Source organism: Crotalus tigris, unplaced genomic scaffold (genome assembly GCF_016545835.1).
Source record: "Crotalus tigris isolate CLP2741 ecotype Arizona unplaced genomic scaffold, ASM1654583v1 scf7180000024167.7108832, whole genome shotgun sequence".
Lineage (NCBI taxonomy): Eukaryota > Metazoa > Chordata > Lepidosauria > Squamata > Viperidae > Crotalus > Crotalus tigris.
The window spans coordinates 1452989-1470185 of record NW_024100417.1 but is presented as its reverse complement, the minus strand read 5'-3'; the positions used below and the strand labels follow the sequence as shown (position 1 = coordinate 1470185).

Genomic DNA, 17197 nt, shown 5'->3' with positions numbered 1-17197 from the left:
AAGGATGGCCCCTATTGGATTCTTGAGGATATGAATGTACCATGCTATCCTTTGCCTGCCCCTAGTCCAGTGATGGCGAATGTTTTAGAGACCGAGTGCCCAAACTGCAACCCCAAACCCACTTGTTTATCGCAAAGTGCCAGGGCTGCATCAGCATTGTGGTGCCCTCAGGGGGGGCATGGCCCACTGGGTGGGTGTGACTGCAGTGGTCACGGCAGACTAGGTGAGTGTGGCCAGGCCAGTCCCTTACCCTCTCCGGGGCCTCCCCAGGGGGCCAACGCCACTTGCTCACTCATTTCCTGCCCTATCGCTTCCAAACGCCATGTGCTCGCTACTCTGGCAAACTCTGCTGAGGCAACAGCACCCATGCCCACAGAGAGGGCTCTGAGTGCTGTCTCTGGCACGCATGCCATAGGTTCGCCACCACTGCCCTAGTCTGTCACAATGGCAAATTCTGCCTATTTTTTCCTGCAGGAAATCAAAAGTCCAGACTTTGGCAGCATAAATGGTGCTATACCTCATTTAATTAAAGACAGTGTCAACAGTTCCATTGACTAGTGAGTGTGGTGGGCATGCCCCTCTCCTACAGTTATTGGCCTTCTCTTCTCTTCTCTTCTCTTCTCTTCTCTTCTCTTCTCTTCTCTTCTCTTCTCTTCTCTTCTCTTCTCTTCCCTTCCCTTCCCTTCCCTTCTCTTCCCTTCCCTTCCCTTCCTTTCTTTTCTCTTTTTCTTCTCCTCCTCTCCTCTCCTCTTTTTTCTTTCCATTGGAGGTCAGTGGGAGAATTAGAAGCAAGAATATGGAGGAGGGATAGGAAGCTGGGAGTGTCTGGTGTGGCTAGGAAGGCTGCAAGAAAAAGAAAGAGTGAAGGAGGTGTGTGTGTGTGTGTGTGCGCGCACACACACACACACTTGCCCACACATTCAAGCAGATGAGAACAACAAAGAAGCAAGTAAACTGCTAATTCTTCCTGATAATTGTAAAGAAATTGAAAATTTAAAAACTCACTTCCCTCTTCTCCTCCAATGCAGATATACTTTATAGTCCAAGTGCCACACCAGCCTGGACTCAAATTCAGTAATATTTCTGGCTTATTGAAGCTCTCCTGGTGGATCTTGCAAACTCAACTGCTAGGGTGCATCTCTCAGAGAAGGATTTGCCAGTTTCCCTTTCTTGCTCAAGGGAGAGCAAGAATTATGACATTATTTGTGTATGTGTGAGGGGGGAGAGGATGTTTCCCCGCCCCCATCCATCTGTGAACTGGTAAATTGTTTGTTATGAATGAGCAACACATGCATTGAAGAAGAGGTTGGATGAGATGAACTCTGTAGGATCATGTAATTGTGTCCTCAAAGGCTCCCCACAGAAAGGAACTGGCAGAGGAGGGAGGAGTAAAGAAGCTGAACAATCCACCAATCATGAGCCATAGTAACCACCATCTGCATAGAATTACTTTGCCAGCATTGTTGCCAAAGCTTGAAATCTGGGCATCAGTGTCTGATGCCAACTTCATTTCCAGATTACATAAGAAGCTTAAGGGCTTCTATGAATAAATGCCCTAAGACTTCAATTCTAAATACTCTTAGTAGAGGGTGATCCCTAATAGACAAAGCGGTGTTTATGTAAATATATACATTTTGCACTATATTTTGAAATGAGTCATAGTACACTGCTGTACTATGATGTTAGTGCTTAAGGTCAGAAGGGAAATTACTAACTGCAGTAAACATAGGCTTTATATTAGTATAGGAAAAGGGATTAAGAGGTACCCACATTAGACACATTTGAATGGATTGTGAATCAACAAACACTGTCTTGTTCCCTACTGTCAGTGGCAACACCTTTGTTGAACTTTTGCATTTCAAGCCTCCTATAGTCCAGTACCCACATAAAATTCTTCTCATTTTGGCAAATGAGGAAGAGGTTTCATTAATTTGTGAATGGATTCATGTGCACCCTCCTAAGCCACTCTAAAGAAATACACTGTTTAAAGTTGTTCATATGAAATCTCCTTAATTTTGTTTAAGATGCAGGTTGTATTTGGGTTATACATTTTTCTGTGCATCAGCATAACTGTGATGTACAGAAACTTAGTTCAGCCTTTCTCAGCCTACAGTTTTTTGGATGGATTGGACCAGGGGCAGTCAACCTTAGCTCTTTTATGACTCGTGGACTTCAACTCCCAGAATTCCTGAGCCAGCTAAGCTGGCTCAGGAATTCTGGGAATTGAAGTCCACGAGTCATAAAAGAGCCAAGGTTGACTACCCCTGGATTGGACTATTGCTAGTTTAACAGCTTGCACTGGATCCTGAAACCATTGCCTTAGTCTTAGCTGAGCCACTTAGCTGAGTGGGCTGGAGGTGTCATAATAATAGGTTTCTGGTGACTGTTCTCAGAGACATTGATTTGTTACTGGTCCAAACACACCACATAGGCATCTTTTTGCCCCTTTGACAGAGACGCTAAAAAAAACCCCTCATAATTTATTTTTAATCTTTTTCTTAAAGGCTGTTTTACCTAGTTGATTTTCTGTACCAATGGCATTTCCAACGAATTATCCTTCTGAATGTCTGTTAGTTTCCATGGCAGTTAGGGTTTCTATTATTTAACCATACACTTTTCTGAGTTTGTTTGTTTATTTAATTTGTATCCAGCATTTATAATTTTTACAAATAACTCAAGGTGGACAACATATCCAACATATCTTCCTCCTCCTGGTTTTCCCACAACAACAACCCTGTGAGATGGGTTGGGCTGTGAGAGACTGAGTGATTGGCCCAAAGTCACCCAGCTGGCTTTCATGGTTAAGATGGGACCTGAATTTCTGGTGTCCTGCTTTCAGCCTGGTGCCTTAACCACACTAGACCAATCTGGCTCTATGTACCACATCTATGTCATCAATGGCATCTTTTTGCCATAAGTACATACAATGAAATAGTTAAACATTGTTTCTTGTGATGTACAGTATGATAAGATGTAAAATTTCCATATTTTGTTGATTCTTCTGGAGTTCTTGTGCTTACAGTACCATTGACCATGATATCTTCTTGAGAAGATTTCTAGTTTAGAATAGCTAAACAGTGATGTAAACAGTGCTTCTAGTCATGTTCATAAACAAAACTGCTTTTTTCAGAAATTGGAAATGGTAGGTTTCTGCTCAATTACTGTGGGGTAACTGATTTCTGATTAAGACTCAACATCCAAAATATCTGAATGAGTTTATTCAAATATTAAGCACAGTGTCATCAGCTGTCATGATTTTTCATCATATTTTCTAGCCATGGTAATGTGCCAGATGAAGGTCAGTAAATCTAGGCTCAGACCTCATGAGATGGGAGCATTGGGGGGGAGGAATATATATACGATAGTGCTATGTTCCCCCCCCCAAAAAATAATTGCCATGTGTTGAATTGTTTTTAGAGACCATAGTCTCTTCTGTTGCACAGAATGCCCTTTACCAGGTAAATCAACATAAACCTATCTTGATCCATGATTTATTAATGTTCAATTTATATTACTCTAATACAAAGATTCCTAAATTTTCTCTTCATGGCACTGTATTTCCATGGACTGTGTAAGAGTGCTGGGTGAAAATGCATGTTAATGAAACTGTGCTAATTATTGATACCATATACTGTATTCCTTTTAATTAAAAAACCACACGCATACTGTATCATCACAGAATAAAGTGGTTCTGAGAACTCAAATAAATAATCCAAGTTTAGGTTTTGTTTTCTGTATTTATTATGTGGCCTGTGTATATATTTCACTGTTACTCTTACATAAGCATTAATTACTGAAGTGTATACACACACACACACATACATATAGTGCTTTTTTCTTTAAAAAAAAAAGATGCTGGAACTCACACACATCATACAACACACCTTGCCTACCCTACAAGGTTCCATCCAAAAAAGGTGCCGGAATTCCATTCTGGGCATTCTATGAAAAAAAAGCCCTGTGTGTGTATGTATGTGTGTATGTGCCTGCCTATAAAATGACTCTCCCACACCCTGGCGGTCCAGCCCTGATGATGCCGGCAGGTGACGGCGAAAGCTTGGCGTTTTTAAATTAAACTTTTATAGTTTTAATCAATACCTTGGTGTTCATTTTATTTTGGATATATATATATATGAGTAACTTCATGTTGTCCAAGAGCAAGGATTTCCTTGTCCCTGTTTCTTATGTGGTTTTTCACCCTCAAGGTTCCTGCCCCTGAAATCTTGGGTTGTTGTGAGGAGTTTTGAAACTGTCATCTGCAGCAGATGGGGGGAAATAGCTTCCATGCTGCCAGGAGATCAGATATACAGAGTGGACTATAAAGGGAAAGGAAGCACTCTTGTTCTCTTCTATTACTTTCATTCAGGCATTCAGAAAAGGTTGCATTTGGTTGTTTGCTCTTCATAAAACTACTCTGCCAACTTCTTGGGTTATCACCAGAAATTTTCATCATTCATTAAATGCTGGTGGGGGGGCTCTCACGATTCCAGATTGAGGGAAAGTTATTTTAACTGCAGGAAGATTCAGTGAAAACTATTGAAGGTCTATTGCTGAATGAATTTAAACACAATCAGCAAGAAAAGGAAAATGTCTTTTATCATTTATTTATTTATCAAGATTTTATGCCTCTTCAATCATTGCAACTCTAAGTCATTTGCATTTTCTGCAAACCTACACATACCTGTGTGGTCAATATAGAACAGGTATCATTTTTAGACATGTTTGGATGTATTTCTTTGCCATGCACTAGTCTAATATACTTATTTAATGTATTTAATGGAACATTCCTATCTGGAGGACATAACACTGTGCATTGCAAAAGATTTTAATATATTTTCAGGGTTATTCAATATGACAAACTTTCTTTGCCCTAACACTTAAGTAAAGATGAAAATAACTATATTAGGCAAATAGATGATTCTCACTGCACCTGTTTGATGAGAGAGGACATATAGAAAACTAGGAGTATTTAGGACTGATTGGATCTTGAGTTCCTCCTGGCAAACTTTTGCAATATCCCATTAAGTTTTTACAAGGACAGAATCTGCTTCTGCCTTTGTTCTAAGAACATTTCCTGGAACCTTTCTCAAAGAAATGGTTTCATCAAAGGGAAGATGAGCTGTGTTGCATGTCCACACAAAGAGTTGCTTGTCAATGATACCTGATCATGTAAAACCCCAAAGAGATTAATCTGCAATTATTCAGGTGCCAGGCAGACATAATAAATCTTAGTCATTTTAATGGGCATACTTGGATATGTTTAAAAAGCTTTAACTTTGTGACTTTAAAATTTATTATGACTTGTTGCACAGTTAGCCAGATACTAGATTGGATTTGGCATTTTTATCCACCTATTGCAGTGATGGCAAACCTTTTAGAGACCGAGTGCCCAAACTGCAACCCAAAACCCACTTATGCATCGTCGGGTGCTGGATGGGTGTGGCCCATTGGGTGGGTGTGGCCCATTGGGTGGGCATGGCTGCGGTGGTAACAGCAGACTGGGTGGGACTAAAAAGTTCAATCAATCAATTCCAACTTTGAAGATCTTTTTTTTTCCGGCGAGAAGTTGAAATTGACTGATCGATTGAATCTTTTTTTTTGTACATGGTGGCGGAGGCCTAAAGCGAAAAGGTTTTATAAAACCCAGCTGAAGGCCTAAGACTGGGGCGACAGCACGCATGCCCACAGAGAGGGCTCTGAGTGCCGCCTCTGGCATCCGTGCCATAGGTTCGCCACCACTGACCTATTGAGTCCACCCCAAGAACCTGGAATAGGCAGATGTTGTTTGATGGTATTAAAAATATCATTGTATGATGTAAACCAGTGGTGGCGAACCTATGGCACGGGTGCCAGAGGCGGCACTCAGAGCCATCTCTGTTGGCACACGCACCATCACCCCGGTCCTAGGCCTTCAGCTGGGTTTTATAAAACCTTTTTGTTATAGGCCTCTGCTGCTGTATGCAAAAAAAAAAAAAGTTTCAATCAATCAGTCAATTTCAACCTCACAGGGGAAAAAAAGATCTTGCAAAGTTGGAATTGATTGATTGATTGAACTTTTTAGTCCCACCCAGTCTTCCGTTATCATCAAAGCCACGCCCACCCAATGGGCCACACACCCCAATTGGCCAAACCCAGCCAATGGGCCACACCCATCCGGCACCCGACAATGCATAAGTGGGTTTTGGGTTGCAGTTTGGGCACTCAGTCTCTAAAAGGTTCGCCATCACTGATGTAAGCTGTTCCATATAAAGTGCAATTTATGGATGGTAATGTTGTCATTGCCCATGGTGTTCAAGTTATTACTATTATTGTTATTCAAATTTCTTATAGCCATCTACCCAAGTAGACTCTGAGCAACTTATAAAATACAGGTAGTCCTCGACATATGACCACAATTGAGTCTAAAATTTATGTTGCTAAGTGAGACATTTCTTAAGTGAATTTTGCCCTATTTTATGACCTTTCTTGCCACATTTATTAAGTGAATCACTGCAGTTGTTAAGCTAGTAATACAGTTGTTAAATGAATCTGGCTTTCCGATTGACTTTGCTTGTCAGAAGGTTGCAAAAGCTGATCACATGGCACTGGGATATTGCAACCATCATAAATATCAAATCAGTTGCCAAGCATCTGAATTTTGATCACATGACCATGGGGATGCTGCCACGTTGTAAGTGTGAAAAACAATCATAAGTCACTTTTTTCAGTGCCATTGTAACTTCAAACGGTCATTAAACAAACTGTTGTAAGTCAAGAACTACCTGTACAAATATAGAGAGAAATGGGTAACATGTCAAGATTTACTAATACAGGAAGAAGGAGAATTTAAGACAAAGTCAAGAGAACAATTGACAGCAGGGGGATATTCTGTCCAATGGTTTTCATGTGCACAATTAAGAAAAATGTTTAATATAGGTAAAAGGTAACTGGACTTGAGCAACATAAGACAGAATTGGAAATTGAATTATATACAAATGATGAACATGTGATATTAAAAATATACAAGCTTTTATTAAGGTTTGAAACTGATGAAGAATAAGCTAAGTATTACATGATAAAAAGGATTGTGAAGTTTGGTTATACAAATGGAGACACAGGAGAGTAGGTGGATAAAGGAAGTAACATTCACATTTTGTTATAAATGAAGAGAGTTTTTTTTCTAATAAAACTGTATTATTGGTAGATGACTCTAGAGAAATGATCAAAGATATATAAAGGTACCTCAAATCAATGATAGAAATGCTAAAAACATGGACATTTTATTATGCATGGTAGATTTATGAAAAAGCTAGAAAATTTTGGATAGAAATAAATACAATGATATAAACGTCATAAAGGTTAATACTGAAAAATATCGAGAAAAAGCCAGATATTTTCTTGTTGGAATTTATAGACAGTAAAATAGAAAAACCCATGGAAGACTGATTTTACACCTGGTTACTCCAGCAAGACTATTATCTGCACCACAGTGGAGGAATATTGAAATTCCCACAGTGGAGAAATGAGTTGTGAAGATGTTGGAATTGTCAGAAATTTCAAAACTGACCTGTTTACCCAGGATAAAACAATAAGTACTTTTTTTAAAAAAAGAATGAAAACCTTTTATAGATTTTTTTTTTGCTGAAAACAGAGAAAAGTAAAGTGATGATTTACTGGGAAAAACTAATCGAGGAGCTGAAGGATTTTTGTAATATTGAGGGAGTCTGAATATTAAGTTTGTTAATTTCTATTGCAAAGAAGGTTGGAACTCCTTTATTTTTCCTACTTTTAGTGTTTTTTTTTAATCTTTCCTTTTTGTTGTTTTGCTTTCTGCTCTTTTTATCTTCATTTCTTATATTTTCTTTTCAATTTGTCTTGTATTGCTTGAAAAATGCTTTCATAAACATTTTTTTTAAAAAAATAACAAATACCCAGAATACCACATACTATCCATGAGAAATTGATTAAAATTCTTTTCACCTTTGTGGGAAATTTCAAAAGCAAATCTACTTTTATCAAATTAAATGAGAACTGCTGGAGAAATAAAAACTGCTGAAGAATTTGTGTTCACGGCACTATTGGTGGTAATAAAATTATTTTTGGGCAGCTTCAAGGCCTGTAGGGCAGTGTTTCCCAAACTTGACAATTTTAAGGCATGAGGACTTCAACTCCCAGAATTCCACAGCCAGCAACGCTGTGGAATTCTGGGAGTTGAAGTCCACATGCCTTAAAATTGTCAAGTTTGGGAAACACTGCTGTAGGGGAAGGAGTGCCAGAACCTGGGGGCAGAATTAAAAGAGGGATGAGCCTAGAATCTCTACATTGCCACAAGCAACTAAGTCCAAACCACCACCCCCCCTTGAATTCTGTTGACTCTTATCTAACTCCTGTCAGGTGCTAACTATTAGTTGAGAATATGAGTAGCAATAAATCAGTTTAATTGGACTTTCACAGTATGTACTTCATCTTTCACACCTGACAAGGTTCTCTTCCAATGGTTCTCTTTTGATAAATTATGTCAGACTGAAGACAGGTAACCATGTTACTAATCATGGACTTCAGTGTCTGACTGTGAAGAAACTAATTCACAGAAGGACAATTTTTCATTGATTTTTCTTGTTTTGCTTTTAATTATCGTGGAGTTTGAAAATGTTTTCTCCATTGTGTCAATCTCTTGTCTTTGATGTGGCCTTAAAATGTGATAAATTAAAAACAATTACATAACAAATGGTTTCAAAAGTACTTGCTTATGGGGACTAATGACCCAAGGCAAATGTACTTATCTAATAGTTCATTACAAAAAAAAGAATATAAGTAGCTTAAGTTTGAACTGTGGAGCCTTTGGAGCTCTCTGAACTTGTTTGTTTGCAGACATTTCATTACTCAAATAGGTAACATCATCCGTGCTAGTGAGTATTGGGTTGGCTCCCTGTTTATATACAGTAGCTTGCCCGGCCTGTATTGGAGGGCATATAGTTTTCTCCTTGGTAGTTTCTTGATTGGGGAATTGTTTTCTGCTTGTTTGTCTGGTGTTAATCAAACATTTTTTTAAAAAGTTGCAAGAGTATCCATTTTGTTGGCAGATGTTGTATAGGTGATCTGTTTTCTTTTTTCTGGTGTTCCGAGTTGCTGCAGTACATTTGTACTTGTCTGAATAATATTCTTACACAACTCCTCTTGTAGGAGGTCATTACAAACTGTAACAAACTTTGGCTGTAACACTGCATTTTTCAACCTGCTGCTTGCTGGTGCCTTTGTTTCTCTATCCAGACATAAATTGCCCTTTCCTGGCATAGTGTTTTCCAAGGGCTGGCTGAGGATGATAGGAGTTATAGCCTAACATATCTGGAGGAAACCAGGTTGGGAAAGGCTTCTGTATTATTATAACAATGGTTCATATTAAATAATGGAGGGGGAGGGGGGAAACACTCAGAAACCGCCAAGATTTATATGTGTCTTTCCTTTTACAATTAATCAGAATAACAATAACAATTAATTACAGCTCACATGTACAAAACATTTCCCAGCCTTCCTTCCACACCTACATGTATGATTCATTGTGACTTGCAGGCATCATCCTACAACCCACAGTAATAACCATGAATGTCACATGAGGACAGGAAGTGAAGGCTCTCACTCTACCTAACTGAACCCCAGAGGAAACAAGAGTTCTGCTGATGGCTTAAGCACCTTTGATTTCCTACTCAAATATAAGCACATCCATTTTCAGGCAAATCCACCAGATGCACCCCCAGAAAGGCAAGGCTCATGCCAAGGTTTCTAAAAGAAAAAGCAAGCATAACACCCCTCATCGATACTCTTGTGAAGTGCCACACTGTGATTCACAAAGAGAACCACACCTTTTGAGTCATTGTTACTAAGTACTTCCTGTAACAACTTAGCCGTCCACAGGAACTTTCTGCTGCTTTTGACAGTCTATTTCAGGGGTAGGCAACCTTGGCTCTTTTATGACTCGTGGATTTCAACTCCCAGAATTCCTGAGCCAGCATGGCTCAGCTGGAAACCTCTCCCTTTCCCTCAGCATGGCTGGCTCAGGAATTCTGGGAGTTGAAGTCCACGAGTCATAAAAGAGCCAAGGTTACCTACCCCTGGTCTATTTCAATTAAGAAATAGTTTGATCGGAGGGGGTTCAGATTGTGCGATGGAAGTTATCAGTTATGCATCAAACAACAGGTGGCTAAATAGTGTATATGATGTATAATGCATCTGCAGTACTATGCTTTCCTCTTGACCAGCGGTTCTCAACCTGTGGGTTGGGACCCCATTTGGGGTCGAACGACCATTTCACGGGGGTCGCCAAACAACGCAGTCCGCCATTTTTTCCCCCTTTTCCTTAGCTGTGCTACTCCCTTTTATTCTATTGGCTTTTGAAAGCCAATAGAATAGACTCTCTTGAATAGAGTCTAATTCTATTGGCTTTCAAAAGCCAATAGGAATTGTCCAGGCTGTCTCTGCCCTGCTGAGCCCACCAAAAGTCCCATTCTGCAAACAGTGCTGCAAGTTGTCTGCAGCAAAGGCGAGCTGTCTGGAAGTTTCCACCCCTCCCTGCTGAGCAACTACTAAAAATGTAAGTAAAAGAGGGCCAGGGGTGGGAGGTGGGAGGCCGGCGGGCGCAGGGAGGGTTGCTGGTGCGCGTGGGGCCTGGTGGGTGCCTTACCTCCCTTGGGTTGGGCTAGCTGGTGGCCCAGCCGGTGGTTGGCCTGCTCCGTCTCTGCTGCTTGCCAGCTACGCCTCGGCCAGCACAGGGGGGTAGCACCATGCATGCGCAGTGCTCTCGGGCAGGGAAAGTCCTCGACTTATGACCGGTTAGGTAGTCCTCAACTTATGACCGGTTGGGTAGTCCTCAACTTACAACCGGTTGGGTAGTCCTCGACTTAACGACCAGTTGGGGGTTGTGGCATTAAAAAGGCTGAGAACCACTGCTCTTGACATTCTTGGAAAGCAAGGTGGAATAATAACTAAAAATATATTTGCAACAAAACTTAAATAAGGTTAATAGCATTTACTACAATTCATCCCTGTGCTTTTACCTCTTGATAAATTGGATTGAGATCTGCTAATTTATTTTGTATAATACACTCCTTCCTTCCTTCCTTCCTTCCTTCCTTCCTTCCTTCCTTCCTTCCTTCCTTCCTTCCTTCCTTCCTTCCTTCCTTCCTTCCTTCCTTCTCAGCATTATCTTTAACTAGGAGTAGCTTGGCCCTAACTCAGTGAAAATTACAGTATAACATTGATAATAAAGATATCAGACTGGTTTTTTTAAAAAGTGGATGTTAACACCCTGACAATGATACTATGGGGAAATGATACTAATGTACGGAGTTAAAATTACCATTCAAATAAATTCAGGAATATCCAGTTAAAGAAATACTATTCACAGAATATTGAAGATATTTGAGAAATAATTACCTATTTTGTCTAAATTCTCTTAGCCAAATCATACACTCTCATGATAGTCCTGTAATGACTAATAGAGTAGTTTCTAATCAAAATACCCTCTGAGCTTCTAGGAGGTATCTGTGTCTCCTTTAGAATCAAGAGATGGATGATTTCTCAAGGAACTCTAAATAAAAATAAAAATATTTCTAATATTTTTAGTTACAGTATTTCTAGGCTGCAGGCTTAAGCTCCCATATAAAAATAGGCTGGAAATGAAGCTGGATAAAAAATCAGTTTCTGAACTCCAACTTTCTTCTCTGCTTTGGCCATGGCTTACCATAACTCCTGCTTGGTGGAACACCCCTCCCCCGTATGCTTCTTTTTCATACCAGGAAACAAATACCAATATCCTTCTCTTCTGTGGATGAGTCTTTAAAAACAGTTGTTTCCTTTGTTAGGATGTTTATATGAAGGAATGTTTGTATGATGTTTGTATGAAGGAAGGAAGGAAGGAAGGAAGGAAGGAAGGAAGGAAGGAAGGAAGGAAGGAAGGAAGGTTTTTCATGGCTCAATCAGTGAACTTACAAAAAAGTTGAACCTTTCACTTTTGATCAGTGAAAGAATCAACTAACCGTTTTTTTTTTATTATTCTAGCAATTCATTTCCTCCTGGTCTTGGTTTTTTTCACCAAATTGTTGAGATATAATTACAGCACAAGCAGGCAGGTGAACAAAGTGGAAACTAGGTAAAGAGGTGGGCACAAAAAAGCTAAAGCAAACCTGAAAAAGTTCACCATGTCACTGGTCCACTTGTGAAACAAAGAAGGAAACAGGTCCATCAACTTAGTTCAGGCATTCTGGCTTTTCCTTTTCTTCCTAGTATTTTCTCACAAGTGCAGGGTCTGCTTTTTTCAGATCAACCAAGATTTGATCCCAGAACAAAATGCCAACTCGAAGGGAAGGGAGTGATTGAAAGGGAGAGGTTTTCCCACCATTGTTCATAATAGCTAATTGGAGTGGAGATGTTTCTCTCTAGTCTACAGAAATGAAACAGGGCATTAGGAAAACATCATTTTCCTGGCTCATGACAGGAAAGATGGGTACAGTCTATCTTCCTGATGGGCTGGGGTGGATAGAAGTTGCCATTAGAGAAATAGTTAGTAGGGCAACCTGGTCATAAAGATTAACCTTAATTGCTGGGCAGGCTGAGAAAGAGGGTGGAACTGAATCCTGCCAAGCAAGTTTGGGCCAGACATATTTGTTGCTAATAAGTTAAGGTGATAATTTGCAACCTTTTCAAATCACCTTCTTCAGAATGATAAGGTAATGCTCAAGAATGTTCTGGAAAAGCAGTACTAATTTGAAGACGTGAGCATGTCTCTTCCCTGGCTGAGGAAACGTCATTGACGCTGGGGATGAAGAAGAAAAGAACAGGGAGAAAAAAGATGGAGATAGAATACATCTTTGTAGAAATGTATTATATTACAGCTCTCTACTCTGCTTTATAAAGAGCTTCATTCCAAAAGAATTGCTGTTTATCTAAGTGCCAAAATCTCCCTACTCATTGAGGTATGCATAATTTATATATATTGTTCCTACTATATTAAATAAGTATTTAAAGAAAGGTGCTGAGACCCCATTTTGCAAACTAACTCTAATCCATTGGTTGCTCCTCTCTCATAAGTAATTTATATTTTTATAAACCAACAAATTTACACATTTATCTAGATTCCTGTGACTAGCAGGCAGGCCATGATTTTGGAAAAGACAATAAAGCAGAGCTTGTCCCATCCATTGTTTTTCAATTGATCATTACCATTTCAGGAAAACAACCTCCTTTTCTCATGTCAATTATAAATAACCAAATAAAACCATCCACCCAACCACCAGCCCACCAAATTACCTAAACTAGTGTTTTTCAGTGTCAGCAACTTTAAGATACATGGACCTCAACTTCCAGAATTTCCCAGCCAGCATCAAAGCCCACACATTAAAATTGCTGAGATTGAGAAACACTTATCTAAACACTCAAATCTTCTTGAGATTCAAACTAGTATACAATAAATCATGGACAGCCTGAGATGAGTAGCTGGTTCCAAATCCCTTAAGAGTGGGAAATTTAACAGTATCACAACCAAGATGTTTTCAGTAAATGTTCACAGGCAGATGATAAAGACAAATATGTGCATATGGTATTACTAGCTAACATGACACCTACACTAATATGCACTCAGATGTCTGCCAGATTTTCCCCAATAGTATTTGGTGGTGTTTAACAATACCAACTAAGCTCTCATTCCCCTTCATATCATCCCTGCTGGCTTTCATTGTTAGGCATATTTGTGCTTGCACTGTCAGACCAAACAGAGGGAATTTGACCTGGCAGGTCCAGACCTGGTACAAACCTTGGCATGATGGCATTGTAGGTATGCTATTCACAGGCTAGTTTCCCATCAAAGCTTGAGAGGGCAATGGCAAAAGCCTGCACAGCACAAAGTGGGTAATTGTAGTCCATGGTAAAAACATCATCGGCCACTCTGCCAAATTGTAAGACAATGTATTCAGCTGCAGGAAAGAAAGACAACATTATCAGGTGAGCAGGTAAAAAGTTTACCATGAAACTTTTGGTCTTGTGCAGGACAATTTTTCCAGGACAAAACTGAACCAAGGTAGATGGAAGTGGATTACTATTAATAAAGGGGACCGAGGAGATATTTTCCCCTACGCTTTTTTTTTTGGTCTGTTTTAGCATTGTTCATTCTAAAAGGAAAGGCACAAGACAGCCTGGGAGTGTGGATGTCCACAGAGTATGGTCAAAAAAGTCAAGATGGTGGCTGCAACAGTGCAACTGAATCTTTACCTGATTTTTTATATGTGTCATAGAGCTGTGATCACACATCATGATTGGCATCCAAACTTTTCTTGAACACACCCTACAGATACCTCTGCATGGGAGAATCCTGGCCACAGACTCTTATGCCACCTAAGAATATTCTGCAATTACACTATTTCCAGCACAAAGAGATTGGCAGCAAACAGACATGAAGTAAATACAGTCATTAGATAATTTGCACAGCAATCAGTTGCACTGAAAGACGGGAAAAGAATTTGGGGAAATAAAGCTGAATCTGTGATCTATTGCCAAGAGAGGGGGAGGATACAACAGAAAGAGCAATTCACAGAGCAATAAGAAAAGTTGAATGAAACTCCCATTCTCCCACAACACACATACCTCATCAATATCCTTGCTCAGCTTCTGGACTAGACACTCAATTTAAAAGTAGGATAATTATTATAACATATCTGCTACAATTGTCAAGACACTGTAATCTGAATCCAATTGCCGTGTATTGTCCCTCAAAACAGTATTTGGCTTATAGTGCAGAACGTAACGCTTCTAAATGGAAATCTTCTAGCATTACAAATACACAAGCATTGCACAGCTATTTCATCTTGTCCATAATAGAGAAGATGAATAACAGAGCAAGAATAAGAAAGATTATCTTGACAGAGGTACAGAGCTGCTGTCTACACAAAAGGAACTGAAGTAAATGTTTAAGTCCAGAATGTCCAGATAATGTTTGGAAGCAGCTCAGACAGACCCCTCCCTGATTCATTGAATTTTAGGAAAGAGGAGCAGGAGATGCAGCACAATCAGAATTGCAAGATTGATGTCAGTTTCACTATAGAGACCAGATCACAAGATCAATTCCACATGATGGCTAAAACTACTTTTATTGAAACTGGCTATGATAAGAGAAACTTGCAAGAGGGATATAGAAAAATGTGCTTTCTCTGCTGCAATGCTTGCCATATGGCACCCTAATTCTCATGAATTCTGAACGTCCCTTATCTTGTCAATCTTCTGTAAAGCTTTAAAGCAGAAGCCTCCAAACTTGACAGCTTTAAGACTTGTGGACTTCAACTCCCAGAATTCTTCAGCCAGCCATGTTGGCTGAGGAATTCTGGGAATTGAAGTCCGCAAGTCTTAAAACTGCCAAGTTTAAAGATCCCTGCTTTAAAGACTTGACTTTTCCAGCCGGCAATAGGCAGGGATGGCCTCAGGTGCACTTAATTTGATTGCCATTATAACTGTTTTCAATTATTTTGGATTGTTGCTGTTTCAGATCTTACATTAGCCTGCCAGTATCCCACTTGTGAACTGAATAGCCATATAAATTGTTTTTTTTTTGTTTGGTTTTTTTGAAGAAAGAAAGCTTTCAAACTGCTAGGTGGGGCAAGGAACGAAAGCTTATCCCATTGCACAGTGTTAGGGTCTCAAACCTGGGATGTCAGCTTTCCAGCTGACAGACTCAGCGTCTTTAACCACTGAGCCTGAAGATCACATGCAACAAAACAAAAATATTCAGATGCTAAGGGGATGAGTGTGTAATGAAACAGAGGAGAACCCAGAAGGTTTAGAAATTGACTGGTCACCGGCTGGGCAATGAATGGCTGATGTCTCTTCAACAGAGTTATTAAGCGAGTCCTATTTCCCCCCCCCCCCAGCTAAATGGACCGAGAATAAAAACAGGTTTGTGTCCCCTCCAAAAGATGTGCTCTTTCACCAGACCTCTGTGGCCTCTCTGATTCCCTGTTTTAATTGTGACTCCCTTTGTTTGCAGCGAGGGCAACAAGAAATCTGTAAAAATAACTGGGGCCCTGAGCAGGTTCTTTCTATCCTGTAATCCTACACCACCACCACCACCCCCCCCAGATAGTAACATCTCCTGATTGGGCTGGACAGGTGACAAGCAGACAAGTCACACAGGCTGAAAATTGCTTGGCTGCTGCTGTTTACTGTTCAGATGTAGATTGCAGAGTGTGCCTATGTCCCCACTATATACGCAAGGTGGAAGGAAATGTGTTGCGATAATATTTGGTCCTCATGTATCAAAATCAAAATAATTGCTTGGATTGAGTATTAAACTAATAAGAAAGCATAATAAACATAAACATTAGAATCTCATTGACCACACAAAACACACATTTAAATTCCTAGATCCCATTTATATGAACGCAACATAATAAATTCATATCAGGAAAGAAAAAAGTTGTGGTCAATATCATCCATGTGCTTTCACCAGGAGAGCACAATGAAGGATAAGTACCATCATATAATCAGAATCTGAATTAATAGCTTCTTAAAAGTAAATAGGCTATAGGATTCTTTATCTGGATCAAATCCATGGCAGATAAAGTATAGGGATTATGACCTTTTCCATATATCCCACCCAATCTTGATTAGCCTTTGGTGTCTTCAACTTGCACTGAAAGAAAAATTTCCATTGGGAACTATTTTTGCCAATGAATATCAGTCATGGAAGGCCTGACTGAAACTGGACAATAATGGAAATTGTAGATATATAATATAATCACTCAGAATTACCTGGTGGTAAGATGGACAGCCAATACATTTTAAAAATATATAAATAAATATACTGTGTTGTGTACATTATATAGGATCATCTTTATACCTTGCCAGACACTCTACACTTATTTGCTTTTTTTAAAATCACACACATAGTTGCTAATTTATCTATATTGGTTTACCTAATTTCTTTTACAGTAATGTTCTCTATTTACTAAGTAATACCTATTAACTTTCATTACAGTTTCACTTTTCCTGACAGACGTGAATCTAAATGAGATTCTCTTCTCTGTTTTATACTTTCATGGAATGGAATGTAGGTTAAAAGTCAAAAGCTTCTGCAGGACCAGGGGCTTTATTCTCATTTTTTTATCCTGAGATTAGAGATAACATACTTGTTATCTCTGAGGGCTGCCCATAGTTCAACAGAGAAATCTGTGAATGGTCC

General features: G+C 39.5%; 1 protein-coding gene across 2 annotated transcripts in view; it reads right to left on the bottom strand.

Moving 5' to 3' along the window:
- Positions 1-10806: 10806 nt before the first annotated feature.
- Positions 10807-17197, bottom strand: part of TULP1 (TUB like protein 1) — a 39046-nt gene continuing 32655 nt past the window's right edge. For both annotated transcript variants that reach the window (XM_039323385.1, XM_039323383.1), the window contains 2 exons: positions 13784-13943; positions 10807-12787 (listed from right to left, as the gene is read on the bottom strand). In XM_039323385.1, coding sequence (XP_039179319.1) covers positions 13810-13943 — 134 coding nt within the window. In that variant the 3' untranslated portion in view covers positions 10807-12787; positions 13784-13809. The remainder of the gene's footprint in view (positions 12788-13783; positions 13944-17197) is intronic.